At 41.2% G+C, this 22,262-nt stretch overlaps 1 protein-coding gene across 2 annotated transcripts in view; it reads left to right on the top strand.

Moving 5' to 3' along the window:
* The window catches only part of pdzd8 (PDZ domain containing 8), an 89,414-nt gene extending 67,831 nt beyond the window's left edge, over nucleotides 1–21,583 (top strand). For both annotated transcript variants that reach the window (XM_061788943.1, XM_061788944.1), the window contains 2 exons: nucleotides 15,943–16,105; nucleotides 16,303–21,583. In XM_061788943.1, the coding sequence (XP_061644927.1) occupies nucleotides 15,943–16,105; nucleotides 16,303–18,638 (2,499 nt within the window). In that variant the 3' untranslated portion in view covers nucleotides 18,639–21,583. The remainder of the gene's footprint in view (nucleotides 1–15,942; nucleotides 16,106–16,302) is intronic.
* The last annotated feature ends 679 nt before the right edge of the window (nucleotides 21,584–22,262 follow it).

Genomic DNA, 22,262 nt, shown 5'->3' with positions numbered 1-22,262 from the left:
TAATAGGTGCTGACGTAAACACCTGAGCAATTACTGGCCATGCATCCCACCCCTCAGCCCCCTCATCAGCACAAGGGTTGCTAATTGGATATGGCAGGGAATTGCTGTGTACTTGCCTCGCAGCGACTTGTACCCTATAACCATACACAAATCGATCTGACATGTGGTATTAGATTAAATTACCAAGCAGCGCAGTGACAGGGAAAAAGATGTGTTCAACCTCCACCACTATATCTCACACGCACCCTCCCAAAGCTGCTGGAGAGTGAGCGGAGTGATGTTCATCCAAGCAACATGAGATTTTGCTCCACATCCAGGCTCTGTCAAGCTCCCCACATTGAGCGCAACACGACACATATGCCTTCAGATGACTGATTCTGATATACTTGGAACATATTCTACTCAAATAAATGGGCTTAGTTAATGATGTAGTCTACAGAAAAATTACATTTACAAAACAAATTTAGGACACAGTGATGAAAATGAATAGTTATGTTTGTGTAAATATTCAAAGGGCAGATGAATTTCAATGAAACTACTACTGCTTTTACCAGGAATCCATTGCCTTCGTTTAAAATATAGTGCACAATTACAGCTCTTCAGTAACACAATAATACAGTGCAACCCCGAAAGTCAAAGGGCCCTGGTACATTCATCCATTTTCTTAGCCGCTTCTCCTCACTAGGGTCGCGGGCGTGCTGGAGCCTATCCCAGCTGTCATCGAGCAGGAGGCGGGGTACACCCTGAACTGGTTGCCAGCCAATCGCAGGGCACATACAAACAAACAACCATTCGCACTCACAGTCATGCCTACGGGCAATTTAGAGTCTCCAATTAATGCATGTTTTTGGGATGTGGGAGGAAACCGGAGTGCCCGGAGAAAACCCGCGCAGGCACGGGGAGAACATGCAAACTCCACACAGGCAGGGCCGGGGATTGAACCCAGGTCCTCAGAACTGTGAGGCTGACGCTCTAACCAGTCGGCCGCCGGCCCCTGGTACAGTTTATTATAAAAGTCTTATAAAACTTCAAGGTCTTCATGCTAGAAGTCAGCATATTGCATGAGAACTCAGTTCATTCATTCATTCATTTTCCGTGCCGCTTATCCGTGTCGTGAGCGTGCTGGAGCCTATCCCAGCTGACTCTGGGGAGATGCGGGGTACACGCTGAACTGGTTGCCAGCCAATCGCAGACCTCAATCTGCCTATATGCAAATCGGCCTATTTAAAGGGTGACAAGTAATCACTGTGCTGTTTGGTGACATGGTGTGTGTACTACACTAAACATGGACCAGAGGAAGTGAAGGTGAGAGTTGTCTCAAGAGATTAGAAAGCATTTTAAAGGTAAAGGCTATAAGACCATCTCTAAGGAGCTTGATGTTCCCGTGACTACAGTTGCACATATGATTCATAAATTTAAGCTCCATGGGAATAAAGCCAACTTCTCTCGACATGGCCGCAGGACTGAAAATTGGTAACAAATTAAAGAGACGGATAACATGAATGGTAACAAAAAGAGCCTACAACAACCTCCTAAAAAATTCAAGATGAACTCCAAGGTCAAGGTACATCAGTTTCAGATTGCACCATCAGTCGTTGTTTTAGCCAAAGTGGACTTCATGGCAGACAACCAAGGAGGACACCACTGTTGAAAAGAAATCATAAAAAAGTGAGAGTGGAATTTGCCAAACTGCATGTTGACAAGCCACAAAGCTTCTGGGAGACTGTCATATGGACAGATGAGACAAAACTGGAACATTTTGGGATTGCACATCAGCTCTATGTTCACAGACTCAGAAAAGAAGCATACCAAGAAAAGAGCACTGTCCCTACTGTGAAACATGGAGGAGGCTCTGTTCTGTTCTGGGGCTGCTTTCCTCCATCTGGCACACGGTGTCTTGAATTTGTGCAGGGTACAATGAAATCTCAAGACTATCAAGATATTCTAGAGAGAAATGTGCTGCCCACTGTCAGAAAGCTTGGTCTCAGTCGCAGGTCATGGGTCTTGCAACAAGATAAGGACCCAAAACACACAGCTAAAAACACCAAAGAATGGGTAATAGCAAAACATTGGACTATTCTGAAGTGACCTTCTATGAGACCTGATCAAAATCCTATTGAACATCTGTGGAAGGAGCTGAAACATGCCATCTGGAGAAAGCACCCTTCAAACCTGAGACAACTGAAACAGTTTGCTAATGAAGAGTTGGTAAAAATACCTGCTGAGAAGTGATTGCCTCAAAAGGTTGTGCAACAAAATACTGTATTAAGTTAAGGATACCATCATTTTTGTCGAGGTCTGTTTCATGATATTTAAAAATAATAATAATTCTGTTGAACCAAAATGCAAAAGCAACGTGTGATTTTCATTGGTTAATTTTTATTACATTTTTATTTGTTTTTGTCGGATTCAAGTTATCTCTGTGACCACCATGGGGTTTTCCTTCATTAACAGAGTTACTAACAATTTTATCCATGTGTGTAAATGCTTTGTACTGATTAACTTTTTTTTTTTTTCACGCTTAAGACACTTGAAAATGTTATATAGCACATTTCATACACAAGAAGAGGGAAAAAATGCACAGTGCAAGAAAGATAATTTAAAAGTGGAAATGCTCTAAAAAGAAGAGTTTTTAACCTGAACTTAAAAAAACATGGTAGTAAGTAGTAATATACAGAGCTTTTCCAAAAAATTTTAATATCATGGAAAAGTTTATTTATTTCCATAATTCCGTTGAAAGACTTAATCTTTCATAGATTATAGATTCAGGACCCACAATTTGAACACTTTCAAGTATTTATTTGGTTATTTTTACATAATTTGGGCTTCCAGCTCATAAAACATGCAAAAAATGAGGAATTCAAAAAATTTGAATACTGTGAAGAAATTACCCTTTACTTCTCAGTTTTTTTAGGAAAAAAAGAGAAATTAGGGTCACATTAAATCAATCAAAATATGGTACTTTCAAAAGGATTTGTTAATCTTCAATACTTGGTTGGGAATCCCTTTGCTTAATCACTGCTTCTATGCGCCGTGGCATTGAGGCAATCAGCCTGTGGCATTGCCTGGGAGTTGCCCAGATTTCCTTGATGCTTGCTGTCAGTTCTTCTTTGAGTCTGGTGCCCCTCATTTTCCGCTTGATAATACCCCATAGATTCTCAATGGGGTTTAGATCTGGCGAGTTGGCTGGCCAGTCAATCACTGTGATGGCATGGACATCAAAGCAGGTTTTGGTGCTTCTGGCAGTATCCAAGTCCTGGTGGAAGATGAAATCTGCATCTCCATACAGATCCTCAGCAGAAGGAATCATGAAGTTCTCTATAACTTTCTGGTAGACTGTTGCGGTGACCTTGGATTTAAGAAAGCAGAGTTTACCAACACCTGCACTGGACATTGCACCCCAAATCATGACTGACTTTGGCTATTTCACACTAGACCTCAACCCTTGGACCTTGATTCCCGAATGAAAGGCACACTTTCATCGGGAAAAAAAGACCTTGAACCACTGGCTGACAGTCCAGTCCTTCTTCTCCTTGGCCCAGTTGAGACTCTTCCTACGTTGGCTCAGGCTCAGAAGTGGCTTGACCCGAAGAACCTGACAGTTGTAGCAAACACCTGCATCAGAATGTGGTTGTTTTTTGAAGCTGTGACTCCCGCCTCATTCCACTCTTTCTTGAATCTCCTCTATTTGATAATCCGCTGAAGCCCACGGTCATCTCTTTTGCTGGTGCATCTTCTCCTGCCACATTTTGTCTTTTCGCTAGACTTTGCATTGATGTGCTTGGACACAGCGCTATGTGAACAGCCAGCCTCCTTAGTTATGAGCTTTTGTGGCTTACCCATCCTATGGAGGGTATCAATGATGGTCTTCTGGCCAGTTGTCAAGTCTGCAGTCTTCCCCATATTGAACCCAACTAAGACAATTGAACCAAACTAAACAATTTAATGACACCTGGGGAAACCTGTGCAGGTGCTTTGAGTTTAGGAGGTGTTTTGTGTGTGACACTCAGTTTAAAACATTTGTGGCCTGCAAAATTTGGGCTGATTTCTACACAGTATTCCAATTTTTTGAATTCCTGATTTCATGGGTTTTATGAGCTGGAAGCCCAAATTCTGTAAAAATAAACAAATCAATACTTGAATTTGTTTAAATTGTGGGCCCTTAATCTATAATCTATGAAAGTCCAACTTTTTGGATGGAATTATGGAACTAAAATAACTTTTCAATGATATTCTAATTTTTTAGAAAGGGTCTGTAGATTCATGAATCATTTTCAGAGGGGAAATTCCTGCCCAATTTCATTCATTCATTAATTTTCCGTACTGCTTATCCTCACTAGGGTCACAGCGTGCTGGAGCCTATTCCAGCTATCTTCGGCGAGAGGCGGGGTACACCCTGAACGGGTCGCTAGCCAATCGCAGGGCACATAGAAACATACAACAATTCGCACTCACATTCACACCTACGGAATGCAGCCCTATGGGGGGCACAAGCCAGTGCAAACTGTAGGCCGGTCTCAAGCCCGTATAAATGCAGAGTGTTGCGTCAGGAAGGGCATCCGGCTTAAAACTTTGCCAAACAAATATGAGCATTCATCCAAAGAATTCCATACCGGCTCGGTCGTGGCCCGGTGTTAAGAGCGTCCGCCACCGGCGCCGTCAACCTGCATGGCGCTGGTGGAAATTCAGCTACTGTGGGTCAAAGTCGAAGAAGAGGTGGAAAGTCGGTTCTTCTGCAGAAAGAGAAGAGGAAAGCACAGAGCCTAGAACTGAATATGGGGACCTTTAATGTTGGGACTATAAATCTCGGGAGTTGGTTGACATGATGATTAGGAGAAAGGTTGATATATTGTGTGTCCAGGAGATCAGGTGGAAAGGCAGTAAGGCTAGAAGTTTAAGGGCAGGGTTTAAATTATTTTACCATGGTGTAGATGGGAAGAGAAATGGAGTCAGGGTTATTTTAAAAGAAGAGTTGGCTAAGAATGTCTTGGAGGTGAAAAGAGTATCAGATCGATTTATGAGGCTGTAACTTGAAATTGAGGGTGTTATGTATAATGTGATTAGTGGCTATGCCCCACAGGTCGGATGTGAACTAGAGGGGAAAGAGAAATTCTGGAAGGAGCTAAACGAAGTCGTTCTGACCATCCCAGACAGAGAGAGAGTCGTGATTGGTGCAGATTGTGATGGACATGTTGGTGAAGGAAATAGGGGTGATGAAGAAGTGATGGGTAAGTACGGCATCCAGGAAAGGAAGTTGGAGGGACAGATGGTGGTAGACTTTGCAAAAAGGATGCAAATGGATGTAGTGAACACTTTTTTCCAGAAGAGGCAGGGTGACCTACAAGAGCGGAGGGAGAAGCACGCAGGTGGATTACATGTTGTGCAGACGATGTAATCTGAAGGAGGTTACCGACTGTAAAGTAGTGGTAAGGGAGAGTGTGGCTAGACAGCATAGGACGGTGGGGAGGAAGATTTGGAAGACAAAGGCAGAGCAGAGAACCATGTGGTGGAAGCTGAGACAGGACGAGTGTTGTGCAGCTTTTCGGGAAGAGGTGAGACAGGCTCTCGGTGGACAGGAGGAGCTTCCACAAGACTGGACCACTGCAGCCAAGGTGATCAGAGAGACAGGCAGGAGAATACTTGGTGTATCTTCTGGCAGGAAAGGAGAGAAGGAGACTTGGTGGTGGAAGCTCACAGTACAGGAAATCATACAAGGAAAAGGTTAGCTATGAAGAAGTGGGACACTGAGCGGACTGAGGAGAGGAGAAAGGAATACATTGAGATGCGACATAGGGCAAAGGTAGAGGTGGCGAAGGCCAAACAGGCATATGAAGACGTATGCCAGGTTGGACACTAAAGGAGGAGAAAATGATCTATACAGGTTGGGCAGACAGAGGGATAGAGATGGGAAGGATGTGCAGCAGGTTAGGGTGATTAAGGATAGAGATGGAAATATGTTGACTGGTGCCAGCAGTGTCCTTGCTAGATGGAAAGAATACTTCGAGGAGTTGATGAATGAGGAAAATGAGAGAGAAGGGAGAGTAGAAGAGGCAAGTGCGGTGGGCCAGGAAGTGGCAATGATTAGTAAAGGGGAAGTTAGAAAGGCATTAAAGAGGATGAAAAATTTAAAAACTGTTGGTCCTGATGACATTCCTGTAGAGGTATGTAAGCATCTAGGAGAGGTGGCTGTGGAATTATTTAACAGCTTGTTCAATAGAATTCTAGCGCATGAGAAGATGCCTGAGGAATGGAGGAAAAGTGTGCTGGTGCCCATTTTTAAGAACAAGGGTGCTGTGCAGAGCTGTGGGAACTATATAGGAATAAAGTTGATGAGCCACACAATGAAGTTATGGGAAAGAGTAGTGGAGGCTAGACTCTGGACAGAAGTGAGTATTTGCGAGCAACAGTATGGTTTCATGCCTAGAAAGAGTACCACAGATGCATTATTTGCCTTGAGGATGTTGATGGAAAAGTACAGAGAAGGTCAGAAGGAGCTACATTGTGTCGTAGATCTAGAGAAAGCCTATGACAGAGTACCCAGAGAGGAACTGTCGTACTGCATGCGGAAGTCTGGAGTGGCAGAGAAGTATGTTAGAATAATACAGGACATGTACGAGGGCAGCAGAACAGTGGTGAGGTGTGCTGTAGGTGGGACAGACGAATTTAAGGTGGAGGTGGGACTGCATCAGGGATCAGCCCTGAGCCCCTTCCTGTTTGCAGTGGTGATGGATAGGCTGACAGATGAGGTTAGACTGGAATCCCCGTGGACCATGATGTTTGCAGATGACATTGTGATCTGCAGTGAAAGCAGGGGTGAGATGGAGGAACAGTTAGAAAGATGGAGGCATGCACTGGAAAGCAGAGGAATGAAGATTAGCCGACATAAAACAGAATATATGTGCATGGATGAGAGGGGGGGTGGGGGAAGAGTGACGCTACAGGGAGAAGATATAGCAAGGGTGGAGGACTTTAAATACTTGGGGTCAACCGTCCAGAGCAATGGTGAGTGTGGTAAGGAAGTGAAGAAACAGGTCCAAGCAGGTTGGAACGGGTGGAGGAAGGTGTCAGGTGTGTTATGTGACAGAAAAGTCTCTGCTAGGATGAAGGGCAAAGTAAAACAGTGGTGAGGCCAGCCATGATGTACGGATTAGAGACATTGGCACTGAAGAGACAACAGGAAGCAGAGCTGGAGGTGGCGGAAATGAAGATGTTGAGATTCGCTCTCGCCATGATCAGGTTGGATAAAATTAGAAATGAGCTCATCAGAGGGACAGCCAAGGTTCGATGTTTTGGAGACAAAGTTAGAAAGAGCAGACTTCGATGGTTTGGACATGTCCAGTGGAGAAATAGTGAGTATATTGGTAGAAGGATGACGAGGATGGAGCTGCCAGGCAAGAGAGCTCGAGGAAGAGAAGGTTGATGGATGTCATGGCAGAAGACATGAGGGCAGTTGGTGTTCGAGAGGAGGATGCAGGAGATGGGCTGACTTGGAAAAGGATGACTCGCTGTGGCGACCCCTAAAGGGACAAGCCAAAAGGAAAAGAAGAAGATTCACACCTACAGGCAATTTAGAGTCCTCAATTTACCTACCATGCATGGGTTTTTTTTTTGGGGGGGGGGGCAGAGTACCTGGAGAAAACCCACGCAGGCACGGGGAGAACATGCAAAGTCCACGTAGGCGAGGCCGGATTTGAATCCGGGTCCTCAGAACTGTGAGGTGGATGTGCTAACCACTCGTCCACCATGTCTGCTTCCTACCTAATTTCTACAGTAAAAATAATTTCCATGGTTTATTGATTGTCACAATGGTGAATTTTGGGTTTTTGTTTGCTGCAAGCTTTAATCATCCAAATTACCGTACACATATATTTTAAAAAAAATCATGAAATATTTCACTCAGAGTGTGTGTAGTGCATGAGTTTTACTTTTTGAACTACCTTACTAAATTAAGCCTTTGACACTATTTTGATTTATTGAGATGTACAGGTAGTATTTTGAAAATGTTACTCTTATGTGCTTACTCTGTTTATACTTGTGATCACCTGTAGCTATCTGAAGAAAGAAAACGAGAAAAAATAATTGAATTTTATTCTGGGGATATTCATAGTTTTCCGCCCCTCCTCTCCTCTCACAAAACAAAACAAAACTGGTTGAAACCAAGTAGTCACCATTTTCATCTTAGCTGATACAAGATGAGATGAATTTACCATCACATAACGGTTCCCTAATCAATATAAAAGACCAATTATATATTTAATTTAAGTTTAAAGGGAACCCTCTCACTGTCTTGACAAGTTTTCCTTATATAATAGATCATGCTGTCCGCACTATAAATGTCAAATGTTTTTCAGTACACTTTAGAAGTTTTAGTTTCTAAGATTTTATTAGGAATACCTACACTGGACTTTTATGAAATATGGCAACTTGAACTGCAGTGTTTCAATTACTTTTCATTCATTCATTTTGAATAAATTAAATACATGGAATTAAATGTATTGATTACATTTAATTAGGATTTTAGTAACACTGGCATTATGTGGCATAACCTCACTACAGTGCGTTCCAGTATTGTTAATACTACTTGCTTTCACCCTAACCTTACTGCTCCACAGTCAGCTTCAGTCCAGTACAATTATTCATGGGGGCATCTTATAGTACTGATGCATTTGAAGTCTTATCTGTATTTGCTATCTGTGTATATGTAGGGTTATAACAGATGGTGCAAGTGCACAGTATTATATATATCAACATAGTAATTGGGATCAAAGGAAGACTAATGTCTGTCCTGGAGGTAAAAGAGACAACTCTAAAGTAGTGGTTCCCTGCCATTTCAACATATTAAGCTTTCATTTGTTCTTGGTGGCAGTGCAGCTAAAAGAGAGGCTGGATTTGCTGAAGTAAATGGTAAATTGGTGCATTTACATCCCGCGAGCAGGTGCTCCTGAGTTCTTTTGTTTCTTTTTTTATTTTTTGTTCAGAGACAAGAAACCAGTAGCTGCTTGCTGCCTTTGTCAATGTTAATGTGGTTAGTGCTGCTGGTGCTCACCCCAGAGAGGAAGCACCACTTCTCAAAAATGAAACTCGGCAATTTAGACAATATCAAAGTTGGTGTAGATTTCATTTATGTCTCTATTTTTGTTTCTTGTTTTGCATTTTACATTGATACTAAGAAGAACATTTTGAAATAACCTTGCCACATCAATTTTTGAAAGATACATTTTTAAAAACGGAGAGAAAATGGACAGTAAAGAAAATAATAATAATAATACACGTGAGCTCAGAAATACTGACTTTTATTGGTGTGGATAATGTATTGATTAGGTTACCAAAGAAGATACCTAGAAAATTGGTTATCTTCGTCATTATATCATTTGGAACATATGAGTTGTTTTGAAGCGTGTTAGCAGGAATCTGCTACTGTTTACTCTTCAAATCAACTTCCATGTAGATAAAGGCACAATAGTGTCATTGTTGCCAGTTGTACAGCTGCACACACAGCTAGCGTATTGCGCTGATGAATGCTGCTCAGCACCTACAGACTCATGCCAGCTGTTCATACAAAAAGGGACAGCATATTTTCCACAGGGGATGTCTTTTAAGTGTTCTAAAGCCCTGTTAAGGTGTCCTCAGCCACGTCATTTGGGATGTGCATTTACAACTTTCCCTTTGTTGAATGCTCGTGAAAAACAGTTTGGCAACACAATCACCCTACTTTGGTAGTGCGAATGTGTTGAGAGATCCTACGGCGCTTGTTTTGTTCAGTGTGTAAGAAGAGGCGACAGTTGTGACAGAACCACTCGCGGCTTCTTCACCATGACAACGTACCTGCTCATAAGGAGAAGAAGAATAGAGAAGAAGGATCATCTTTTATTGTCATGAACATGCATGCATGCACACAAAATTTGTTCTCTGCATTTAACCCATCACAGTGAACACATACACATGTTAGTGGAACACACTGGAGCAGGGGGCAGCTGAAGCGCCCGGGGAGCATTTCGGGGTATCAGTGTCTTGCTCAAGAGTGTGATGTTTGTTATTTTGCCCTCCCTGAGTGTGCTTTAAGCTGTTTATTGACACTCCAGTTGAAGTTTACTGTAAAACTAAACAGACAACAACAAAAAAATACACACATTTTTAAATACAACATATACTTTGTTTTAGCTTTGTTCCCAAAAATCGCCAGCTTCATGCTAACGCACAACGTGAAACCCTATTCACAAGTGAACAACAATTACCGTATTTTAAGGAATATAAATTGCTCCGGAGTATAAATTCGTACCAGCCAAAAAATACATAAAGAAGAAAAACATATAAGTCGCACTGGAGTTTAATTTGTATTTTTTGGGGGAAAATGTATATAGTACCAGGCCTAGAGCACCCTCTTGCGGTTGTCAGTGTGAAAATAACGTGAAATTATATAAATGTGTTAATATTTTCACATATAAGTCGCTCCGGAGTATAAATCGCACCAAACTATGAAAAAACTGCGATTTATAGTGCGAAAAATACGGTAGCATTGGAAGTCAAGGGAGTGATTTACATTCAAATAAAGAATATTCACACACAAACACTGTAGGAACGCAGACAGTCAGGTAATATAACGATATTTACAGGCATATATTCTTCCTAATCTGTGAAAATCACGAGTTTCACAGATTAGTGAAAATTCAAGCGCAATTTTGTTCTTCTATTTGTATCTTAATCTGTGTTTCACCATGTATGCACCACACCAAGGCACACACAGCACTAACAGCAGGTATTCATTTTTATTAGTTGTTTTGTATTGCTGTTATTTTAATATTTTATTATTTTACTTGTTACCAATTTATTTTCTATTTGTTCCTTTATGTTCAAAGTTGAGTTTTGGTAGATGAATAAATACTAAGAACTAAGATTTGAAATAAATGACTAATCCGATGTATGAGTTGTGATTTCAATATCAATCAAAATTATTGTGATTATCATTTTTTTCCCATAATCGCCCAGCCGCAGCTCTGTGAAAAAGTGCAGGGGATGCTAGTAGAAGCAAGCAGTCGGCCGCTGTGAACACTCACCGCTGAGCAAGCCGGAAGAGGAGACAGCCAAAAGGAAAAGAAATGTTTCGACAATTCTTGATCCTTGGAATAGTTTGAGGGAAGCAGGTTATTAAACCTCAGAAATGTTAAATTGTGGAAAAAATGTGTCCTTTGAATAAAACAACCAATTAGTTAATTTTAGTCCAATACCCATCCATAGTGGAAAGACTAAATAATAGTCCTGTTCACCATACATGTATCACATGTGATAAATAGAGGCAATAGCCAAGATTTGCGTAATCTGGTACTTGATCAAATGTAATTTATTAATGTGGGACATTTCTTGTATTGGATTTAGTGGGTCAACATGAAACTCCTCTTCCACTCCAGTTTCCTTGTGACATGAGTTACCTTATGTGTTGTTGGATCCCAATTTGAGGGGCTGATTGTTTTTGTTTCTGCCAGCCCGCTAAAGTTAATGGTCTTTGTGTGTTGTGAGGCTGAATAGGCCTTTAGCCTCCAGATTCTCCCCACAGTGCAATGTTGTTATCGTCTCCATGGAAGACCTGTAACAAAGCTAGATCATATTAGACATGACTTGGAGACACATCACACACACACACACACACACGAACACAACAGATACTTGGTGGGGAAGAGGTATTTATAAGGAAGGAAGGCAGAAGTCATCAAGGTTTTCTTTAACTCTACAGTATAATTTTTGGATTTGCGGCATTCAGTGGCCTGTGGCACGTCATTTAATTTAGATTCAACACCTACGCTTGTACTATATATACCTGATATTTGTTCAGTATTGTTTACGCTACCATCGCTATGCAGCTGCCACCATCCACACAACCCCATCCCAGCATAACAATCTATACCTCAACAGTCACTTTACAACATATCTGATTCATATCCATATATTAAAGAGACCTGGGTCAAGTATGAAAACATCTGATTTGTACTTTTCACATTGACATGAAATAATCAGATATATGTCACATTGGGCCAAAAAATCCAAAGTGACCTGCAATGTGAAAATAGCCTAAGAAATTGTAGTGGGCTTGAACAGATTAATTAATTTCAATCAATTAATTTGATTGATTTGATATACAAGAGCTCGATCATGAAATGAATTCAACTTGTAAGTCACATTGTTTGAAGTTAATGGTAGACTCGTCTTGAATCAGTTGAGGCAAAAAGAAAATGGCAACCAGCAGAATCACTGTTGAGTCAACGAGTTTTTGGTCAGCTATGGGCAGTATAATAGTTACATCCACGTCAACCAGAACACAACTTTTACAGGCAGCATTATGTTGCATCAAAAAACCATGCCTTTACGTCTGCAGTTCAGGGTTTTTTTTTGGGGGGGAGGGGTGGTCGAAAACCCTGAATATCCTAAAAAATAATCTATGTGGTAAATAGGTGATCAAAGAAAAGTATTCAAATAGTCATCCTTACTTGGTACCATCATTTAAATGAATTTCATGTATGCTAAGTGATGATGCCATGTTTCTCCTTTGCCATCAGCTATCATGAGTATGAATCAAGATCAAGAATGTCCATCATTCACTGAGCCCTTCTGAACCCTTCCCCCTTGCCATCTTGTGTAGATCATCAGCTTATTCATGCCAACCCTAACTCAATCACAGACTTCCACCAGAACCATAACGAATTACTGCAGGGGAAATTACAGTCATTTGTCTCAGTCGACCCACGTGGTATTGGCTGTCCTTTTCTGTCTTTTTATACCAGAGCACCTGTATCATTCTCATCTGCTTTATCCTCCTCCACACTAGATTGGGCTCTGCTTTCGGCTATCATATTTGACTACAGTAACCCACCAGTCACCACAGACCACCGTTAAATGGCGTCCATTTGTGTGTCATAGCGGGTGTCATGTGACACTGTACATGGACAACCTTTTGGGCTTGAAGCAGGTCACCTCTGCATCCCAACAGTTGTAATGTGGGATATGTGACTTGTGAGCTGTGGCTGTCATTAAGGCAGGCGGGGGTGGGGATTAATTGCAGCTCTTTCATCTCACACTGAATTGCCACTTTCAGTTTGAGTTGTAGCAGAAGATGTCAGTGGTGGGCTCTAAGCAATTCACTACCGCTCAGAAGTGAGTGCTATTCTTCAGAACTGCCATACATTTGTGATTTGAAAGACAGTTGACCTTTTAATTCAATTTAGATTCTTTATCTTTTTTTCCAGAGAACAAGTTCAATGACTTTCAAATCAGAGATATTGCACAAACCCCATTTCAATGAAGTTGGGAGGTTGTGTAAAATATAAAAACAAAAAACAATGATTTTCAAATCCCTTTCAACCTATTTGTAATTGAATACACTACAAAGACACGATATTTAATTTTCAAACTAATCACTGTTAGGTTTTTCTATTTGTATTTATTTATTTATTGGCCACTATTCTCTCATTTTGAATTTGATATCTGCAACATGTTCCAAAAAAGCTGGGACGGGCAACAAAAGACTAGGAAAGTCAAGGAATGCGCAAAAAACACTTACAGAACATTACACAGGAGAACGAGTTAATTGGGAACAGTTGAGTGTCATGATTGGGTATAAAAGAAGCATCCCCAAAAACCTCAGTTGTTCACAAGCAAGGACGGGGGAGGTTCGCCTCTTTGTGAACAACTGCATGAGCAAGTAGTCCAACAGTTTAAGAACGTTTCTCAATGTACAATTGCAAGGAAATTACGGATTTCATCATCTACGGTCCATAATATCATCAAAAGATTCAGAGAATCTGGAGAAATCTCTGCATGTAAACGGCAAGGCCCAAAACCAACATTGAATGCCCGTGACCTTCGATCCCTCAGGGGGCACTGGATTAAAAACCAGCATCTTGTGGAAAGGATATTGCCATGTGAGCTCAGAAACACTTCAGAAAACCATCGTCAATTAACATAGTTTGTTGCTGCATCTACAAATGCTAATTAAAACGCTACCATCCGGATTGTTCTCAGCACAAAGTTCAAAAGCCACCATCTGTGATGGTATGAGGTTTGTTTTAGTGGCCATGGCATGGGTAACTTGCACATCTGTGAAGGCACCATTAATGCTGAAAGATACATGCAGGTTTTGGAGGAACATATGATGGCATCCAAGGAATGTCTTTTTCATGGATGTCCCTGCTTATTTCAGCAAGACCCTGCCCATCCACATTCTGCACGTGTTATAACAGCGTGGTTACGTAGTACAACCCCAATTCCAATGAAGTTGGGATGTTGTGTTAAACATAAATAAAAACAGAATACAATGATTTGCAAATCATGTTCAACCTATATTTAATTGAATACACTACAAAGACAAGATATTTAATGTTCAAACTGATAAACTTTATTGTTTTTAGCAAATAATCATTAATTTAGAATTTTATGGCTGCAACACGTTCCAAAAAAGCTGGGACAGGGTCATTCTTACTACTGTGTTACATCACCTTTTCTTTTAACAAGATTCAATAAACGTTTGGGAACTGACGACACTAATTGTTGAAGCTTTGTAGGTGGAATTCTTTCCCATTCTTGCTTGATGTACAGCTTCAGCTGTTCAACAGTCCGGGGTCTCCATTGTCGTATTTTACGCTTCATAATGCGCCACACATTTTCAATGGGAGACAGGTCTAGACTGCAGGCAGGCCAGTCTAGTACTCGCACTCTTTTTCTACGAAGCCACGCTGTTGTAACACGTGCAGAATGTGGTTTGGCATTGTCTTGCTGAAATAAGCAGGGGCATCCATGAAAAAGATGTTGTTTGGATGGCAGCATATGTTTCTCCAAAACCTGTGTGTACCTTTCAGCATTAATGGTGCCTTCACAGATGTGCAGGTTACCCATGCCATTGGCACTAACGCAGCCCCATACCATCACAAATGCTGGCTTTTGAACTTTGCGTCCATAACAGTCCCGATGGTTCTTTTCCTCTTTGGCCCGAAGGACACGACGTCCACAATTTCCAAAAACAATTTGAAATGTGGACTCGTCGGACCACAGAACACTTTTCCACTTTGCATCAGTCCTTCTTAGATGAGCTGGGCCCAGAGAAGACGGCGGCGTTTCTCCGTGTTGTTGATAAATGGCTTTTGCTTTGCATAGTAGACTTTCAAGTTGAACTTACGGATGTAGCGCCGAACTGTACTTACTGACATTGGTTTTCTGAAGTGTTCCTGAGCCCATGTGGTGACATTGCTGTCGGTTTTTGATGCAGTGCTGCCTGAGGGATCGAAGGTCACGGGCATTCAATGTTGGTTTTCGGCCTTGCCGCTTAAATGCAGTGATTTCTCCAGATTCTCTGAACCTTTTGATGATATTGTGGACCGTATACGATGAAATCCCTAAATTCCTTGCAATTGTACATTGAGGAACATTGTCCTTAAACTGTTCGACTATTTTCTCTAGTGTCCTCAGTTCCCAAACGCTTTTTGAGTTTTGTTAAAAGGAATGGTGATTTAACACAGTGGTAAACATGCCCCTGTCCCAGTATTTTTGAAACGTGTTGCAGGCATTAAATTCCAAATGGGTGAATATTTGCAAAAGAAAAAACAATAGTTTATCAGTTTGAACATTAAATGTCTTTGTAGTGTATTCGATTGAATATAAGCTGAAAAGGATTTCCAAGTCATTGCGTTCTGATTTTATTTGTTTTACACAACGTCCCAACTTTATTGAAAATGGGGTTTGTAAAATAAAGATGGTCCCAATAGTTTGAACATTCTTAAATGTTTGTCACTGTGCTAAGATTTAGTCAGACAACTATGAAAGACATAATTACACCTACTGGTAATATTGGTCAACTTAAAATTTTTTTCCAAACTGCAAGGATTTACAGTATTTCATATATTATGTGAGCTATCATTTATTCATCATAACCAGTCTTTATTTTTGTTACATTTATTACAGACCGAGGTTATCAAGGGTCCGTGTGGCAACGTGGGAATGACGTTCAGGCATGTGCCTGCCAATGAGGGGGATGCAGTCCATGTAAGCATTGAGACGGTGACATCAAACTCCCCTGCAGCGTTGGCAGACTTGCAGCGAGGTGATCGTCTCATCGCAATCGGAGGTTTGATATGTCTTATATACTGTAAGATTGGTCCTTGCAGAAGGGATTGATAAGTAATATTTCAATAAAAATTGGGCTCGCAGAGAATCTGGTTGTCAGCACAAATGTAATATTTTAGCAAAAGTAAAGTACTACATGTTTTGCATTCAGTTCTTCGGAATATTAAGTCAAATCTCCATCTTTGCCTGCGTCGGCAGGTGTCAAAGTGACATCGTCAGTTCAAGTGCCCAAACTTCTGAAGCAGGCTGGCGACAGGGTAGTGGTACTGTATGAGAGGCCGGTCCGCCACCACACTCCATCCCTCGGAAGCCTGGGAACTCTTCAAGAGGGATTTGGGCAGCTTGAAGAACCCGGTTACATATCCCAGTCAGGGGGATATGAAGAAGACCCGGCCCCAATCACCACTCTGTCTGACATAGCGGACAGTAAAGACATGGACTCAGAATTTGAAGAGTTGATTGTCGACTCCAAACCCAGCCAGAATGTTGGCCCCATCAGCACCAGTGATGCTAAGGATGATTTTTTACTTACAGTAAACCAAAGCCCCAAAAAAACAGTGGCTAACTTGGCTTCTAAGCCTCTTGGGCCCATATCACCCATCCTCAACCGTAAGCTAAACCTGGTTGGCCTGCAGTCCCCGCTAAAGCCTCAGCCTAAAGAATCACCAAAACCCTCACGACAAAAGGCAAGCAATGATTCAGGAGATAGTTTGCAACGCCCAACTGTACCTCCTCCACCCCCACCATCTCGTCCCCCAGTGCCTCCAAGACCTCAAATACGGTTGTCAACTGCCAGCTCAGAAGCAATTTTTTCTGAAAGTGTTGATTCTACTACAAACACAACTCCTGTAATCCCTACTGCCACGATCACTACCAGTGCTTCTGAGAAATCTCCTGAAAAAGCTCCTCTGACTGGAGCCAATGAAGACATGGCTGGCACTGAGAAGATGGGTGTCAAACCCATGGAGGCGAAGTCCACCAGGCCATCAGAGTCCAGTGATGATATTTCAATCTTATCCCTCACTAGCAGCAAGGCAGACCAGACAAAGGACAAAGTTTCAGAGAGTTCCTGCAGCACACGGGACAGTCTAGAAGAGCACTCCTTCTGGGAATCTCCAGAAACTATGTTTCGTAACCAGACAACACGTTGGCCAAAGGCCTCTGTTGTATTTGAGGTGGAGAGCAACCATAAGTACCTTAATGTGGCCCTTTGGTGTAAAGATCCCTTTAAGCTGGGCAGTTTGTTGTGCCTGGGTCATGTCAGCCTCCAGCTGGAGCATGTAGCCCTTGAATGTATGGCAACATCTTCAGCAGAATATCAGAGCACATTTAGGCTTGGGCCTCCAGAGCCTAGAGCTAATGTCAGCCGCACTGCACTACGCAGCCTCAGTACCCACAAGGGCTTCAATGAAAAGTTGTGTTATGGAGATGTTACTCTAAATTTCTGTTACCTAGGAGGGGATGAGTTAGACTACCCTGGACTGGCAGAGAGGGAGAGGGAGGGGAGTCTCCATGATGAAGATCTAAGGGAGCGGGAGAGGGAACATATTTCCACAGCCCCACGTGATGACTTGGCCTACGGTGCCATGCAGCTTGTTGAGGTTCGCCACAACTTCCAGGACACCCAGTTCCAAAACCCTACCTGGTGTGAATATTGCAAAAAGAAGGTTTGGACCAAGGCAGCCTCGCAGTGTATGATCTGCGCCTATGTTTGCCACAAGAAATGCCAGGAAAAATGCCTTGCTGAAAATCCTTTCTGCGTGGCAGCAACTGAACGCAGAGGAGCTGACCCTGAGGCCAAGTCCACCATTAATCGGGCCACCACTGGCTTAACCCGCCATATCATCAACACTAGCTCCCGCCTGCTGAACTTACGCCAGGCCCCGAAGACTCGCCTGGTTGAGCAGGTAGCTGATGCGGTGCCTGGAGCAGTGGATCATTCCCCTAAACATACTCCAAACACCTCAGACAATGAGAGCAGTGATACAGAGACATATACCAGTGGTGCCAGCCCATCCAAACAACCTGCTGGCAGTGGGGGAAGCACCAAACTTGTTCGCAAGGAGGGTGGTTTGGATGATAGCGTGTTCATTGCTGTAAAAGAGATAGGCCGCGACCTGTATCGAGGTTTGCCCACAGATGAGCGGTCCCAAAAACTTGAGCTGATGTTGGACAAGCTGCAGCAAGAAATTGATCAGGAATTGGAGCACAACAATGCTCTTTTGATAGAGGAGAGGGAGACCACCGATCCCAGGCGTAAGGTGCTCATTAGTTCGGCCCTGTCCAAGTCCGGGGAAAGACTTCAGGCACTCACTCTGCTGATGATTCACTACCGTGCAGGCATTGAGGACTTGGAGTCAGTGGAGAGCGCCTCTCCTTTGGAGCAACAATGTTTTAAGGGCAAAGGAGATGGCTTAGAGGAGGAGGGCTTGATGGGAGCAGAGGTCTTTGACAGTGACATATGCAGCCCAGTGGATTTGCAACTATTGGATGACATTACTGAGGAGCAGATCTGTGTGGAGGCGCTCCACTAAATAAGACTAGAAAGGAGACAAAGGAGGAACATTTTGGACATGTGCCCCTTTGTTTTTCGGTGGGTTGTTAAGGGTTAGGTCACTATTTGAAAGCGGCATACCGTCCATTGTTTTTTTTTTTTTCACCTCTCACAAATACATAAAGGAATACTTGGTTGCACCTGTCAATGCTTTTATTTTGCACTCTGTACCCATGTTTTCAAAGGGAAATAGAACACTGTAGTGTTGCTGAGATATTGTTGAATCAAAATTTTTCTGATGATTCAAAATGTCTTTATAAAAGTTTGCCCTTCTCAATTATGTTTTCACATAACACTTTTTTTGTGCAATGAAAATAATTGCTCAACAGTAGTTTACTGCAAAACGACTCCAGCAGAACACATGGGGGAAAAAAAACATCTTTCGCATGAACACCGCAGTCAAGCTTTCTTACCTTTTTTTTTTTTTTTTTTTTTTTTTTTTTTTTTTTTGGGAAACACTTTTAAATGCAGACCTTTTAATATTTATAAATGACTCCCTTCTTCTGGGGATTTCAGCAGTTGCAACATAATTTGAATGGGTTTTGTTTTTATTTTAGGAGTATCACGGCAGGTTTCACATACCATATATACATAAAATAAATTTTGACTAAGATTTAAAGGTGTTATTGTCCTTTTCTTTGTTTAATATTTTAAGTAAATTCTTTAAATGTGTATTTCATGTTATGTATATGAATAACTTGGTGGATTATTGATTGTTTTGTTTTAATTTCCTAATGAAATTTGACCCATATTTGGAGCTCATGAGTTTTTCTTCTCATGTATTCAGTTTGCATTTATCTGTGAGAGGAAGATATTAGTACAGTACTTTCAAAGAAGTTTCTATGTGGTTTCGTAAATGCCATCTGTCTTCATGAGTGGTTTGAATGCCCAAATGAGAGTTTCCCGTCTTGCTATTTTGTTTTATCATCACCTAACCCATTGTTTGTCGACATTTGCGCAATGTCTTCAGCCCAAAAAGCTCCCTAAACGTTACTCTCACTCATACTTTTTTTTAATGCTCCACTTGACGTTGTCTTTTCTTTAATTACTAACTCTTATTAACTCTCTTATTAACTCTTTTTGCAATGTATCGACATTCGTTATTTCTGTGGGTTTTGCCATCCTAGTGCCACTTAAAGTATGGTCTCCACTAATACAAGTTGGTTCTACCATTAGATAGTCATAAATGTTTGCTATCTGTTGGTCAGAATTGTAATGTTAAACAGAAAACAAGTTATTAAATGTTGTATACAATTGTAGACAAAATTAACACAACAGGAGCCAGAACATAAAAATAGGAAAGCCAGTTTGAGTAATCAGCAGCTGAAATGCTGCCTAGCAATTGAGATAAAAGTATATTAAATAAAACCAGTATAAATATAATGCTGTAAAATTCACATCAATTTATTGTGTAGGATGTCTTCTTTTATCTAGAGCTGATTGAATAAGCTGCTATGCTCAATCTTTGTCAAGATGAGTTGAAGTCTGATTGTACTGTAAATCGGTCAACACTTGCAGGTCATTAATCTGGCCTACACCTGAAGAAACATTCATATTCTTTCCAACCTCTACCATCTTCAACAGTAAAAATTTACTATTTCTGTATCAAATTATTCTAATATTTAAAAGCCAAGAACGCAAAATACCCCATTAAAGCCAAAACACGAGGTGGTTAACAGTACACAGACAATCACAGTGAGATGACCACCCTCGCATTATATCGCAAATTCATTTCTGACTGTAAAGTATGATTGAGATAATAAATTATGGCCTTTTAATTTAAAACTTTGTCTGCAAACAATTGTACTCTGTAAAATTACTGCCAAAATCTTGCACCTTGGAAATTCTCTTCAGGTAGTGTTCATGGTCATGTTGGATGGAGCACATGTAATGAAACCACAAACACGAGAAAAGTCTGAAGTCTCAGTGATGTTTAACTACCTACATTGAATTTCCAAGTTTCCAATAAGTATTAGGGTCACATTTTAAGGGGGAAAAAAATTGTAAAATTATGAGCATCGTCATGATATTGTGAGAAACAAAGGTTTCAAAAACAGTTTTCAAAATGTGAATTTCTGCTATATTTATCTAAAGATCTGTCATAGTCTTTGAGTAACATCATTAGACATTTGTTAAAAATGTACTTCAACTTCATGTAGTTGTAGTTCATTGTTTGTCAAGCTTACACTAAAGTGTAACTTGACAACATCAACAGCCCTCTTATATAATAGTTAAACCTTTAAGCTCATAATGTTAAAGAAAATTGTTAATCTCATAATGATGTTTTTCCCCCCTTTTCAGTATTTCCTTATACTCTTTAATCCAAGTGGATGTTGGTGCTAAATTTGCAGAGATACATGGGACTGACAGACATCTGAAAAACAATGCCTGCATGGCTGTCGATGCTGCAGAGGCATAAGAAAGAATAAGAAGCCACCCAATTGACCACCTTTTGCTTGTTTTCTCAATGTAACTTAAATCAGAGACATTTTACAAGTTATACCCTCAGTTTGGGAGTTGCTTGTGTATATTGGCTGAATGACTTCTACACGTCTCAGTCTGTCACTATACGTTCAGATTTGTGCAATATTTTTATGTTGGACAATGATAAAGAATGACTATATTATTTCTCTTTCGTAATTAGATGTGTAGCCTGCGTACCTATCTGTCCAATGAAGTCGTGGTCTCTCAAAACATGAGGAGACCTTCACACTGTAAAACGCTTTGCTTTTGCCTCTGCTGCTGATGTTACAGTTTGATCGACCACAGTACTGTTTCTCACTTGCTTGTGCCCATCACAGCTTTTCAGCAGGTAAAAATGTGTATGATGTTCATATGGTAGGGCTATTGTGTACCGTTTTTATGAAGGTTCATGTATTGAAGCGTTATTGTACTTACCCTCAATAAACAAGCTTGAATAATTCACTGTGGCTTGTAATTCGTCAGCTATACTATTCGTTCACTGAAGATTACTTTAACAAATAAGTAAATGGGGGACAATGCCACCCTCTATCAATGTTCCATCATGCAGGAGAAACAATGCTAATTTACAGTTGCTGATTATGATTTAGATGTGGACAAAATAGTGCGATTGGCAGTTCAGAGTGAACCCCGCCTCCCGCCCAAAGATAGCTAGATAGAGAGCGACCCTAGTGAGGATAAGATGTATGGAAAATGGATGGATGCATGCGGACAAAATAAAGTGTTGGCACCATCTAATAACATCATTTATGTGTGAATGTGAATGGACAGAGAGGCATTTACATTGTGTGTCTGAATAGAAAGACAGGTTAACCTGTCAGGACACTTGTTTACATTTTGTCAGTGTGAATGGACAGACCTGTTTAAGTGTGTCTGAATACATAGGAATACCTTGATTAAAGGTGTGAAAATGACAACTGAAAGGTGAGAGTAAAGACTTTCTGACTGACCACTTTCCTCAATCGTACAAAAAGAAAAACCGCGATGTCTGTAACAAAATCATCTTCACGCATTCAATGCAGCTGCTGCAAGGAATACGCGACGTTGGCTGCAATGGTGCCGAAAAGGAGAAAAACTCATGGTGTGGCCCCTATACTTGCCTGACCTCAACTCTATTGAGAAT

This window comes from Phyllopteryx taeniolatus, chromosome 11, assembly GCF_024500385.1.
Source record: "Phyllopteryx taeniolatus isolate TA_2022b chromosome 11, UOR_Ptae_1.2, whole genome shotgun sequence".
NCBI lineage: Eukaryota > Metazoa > Chordata > Actinopteri > Syngnathiformes > Syngnathidae > Phyllopteryx > Phyllopteryx taeniolatus.
The sequence above is the reverse complement of the archived record's forward strand: the minus strand, read 5'-3'. Positions and strand labels throughout refer to the sequence as shown.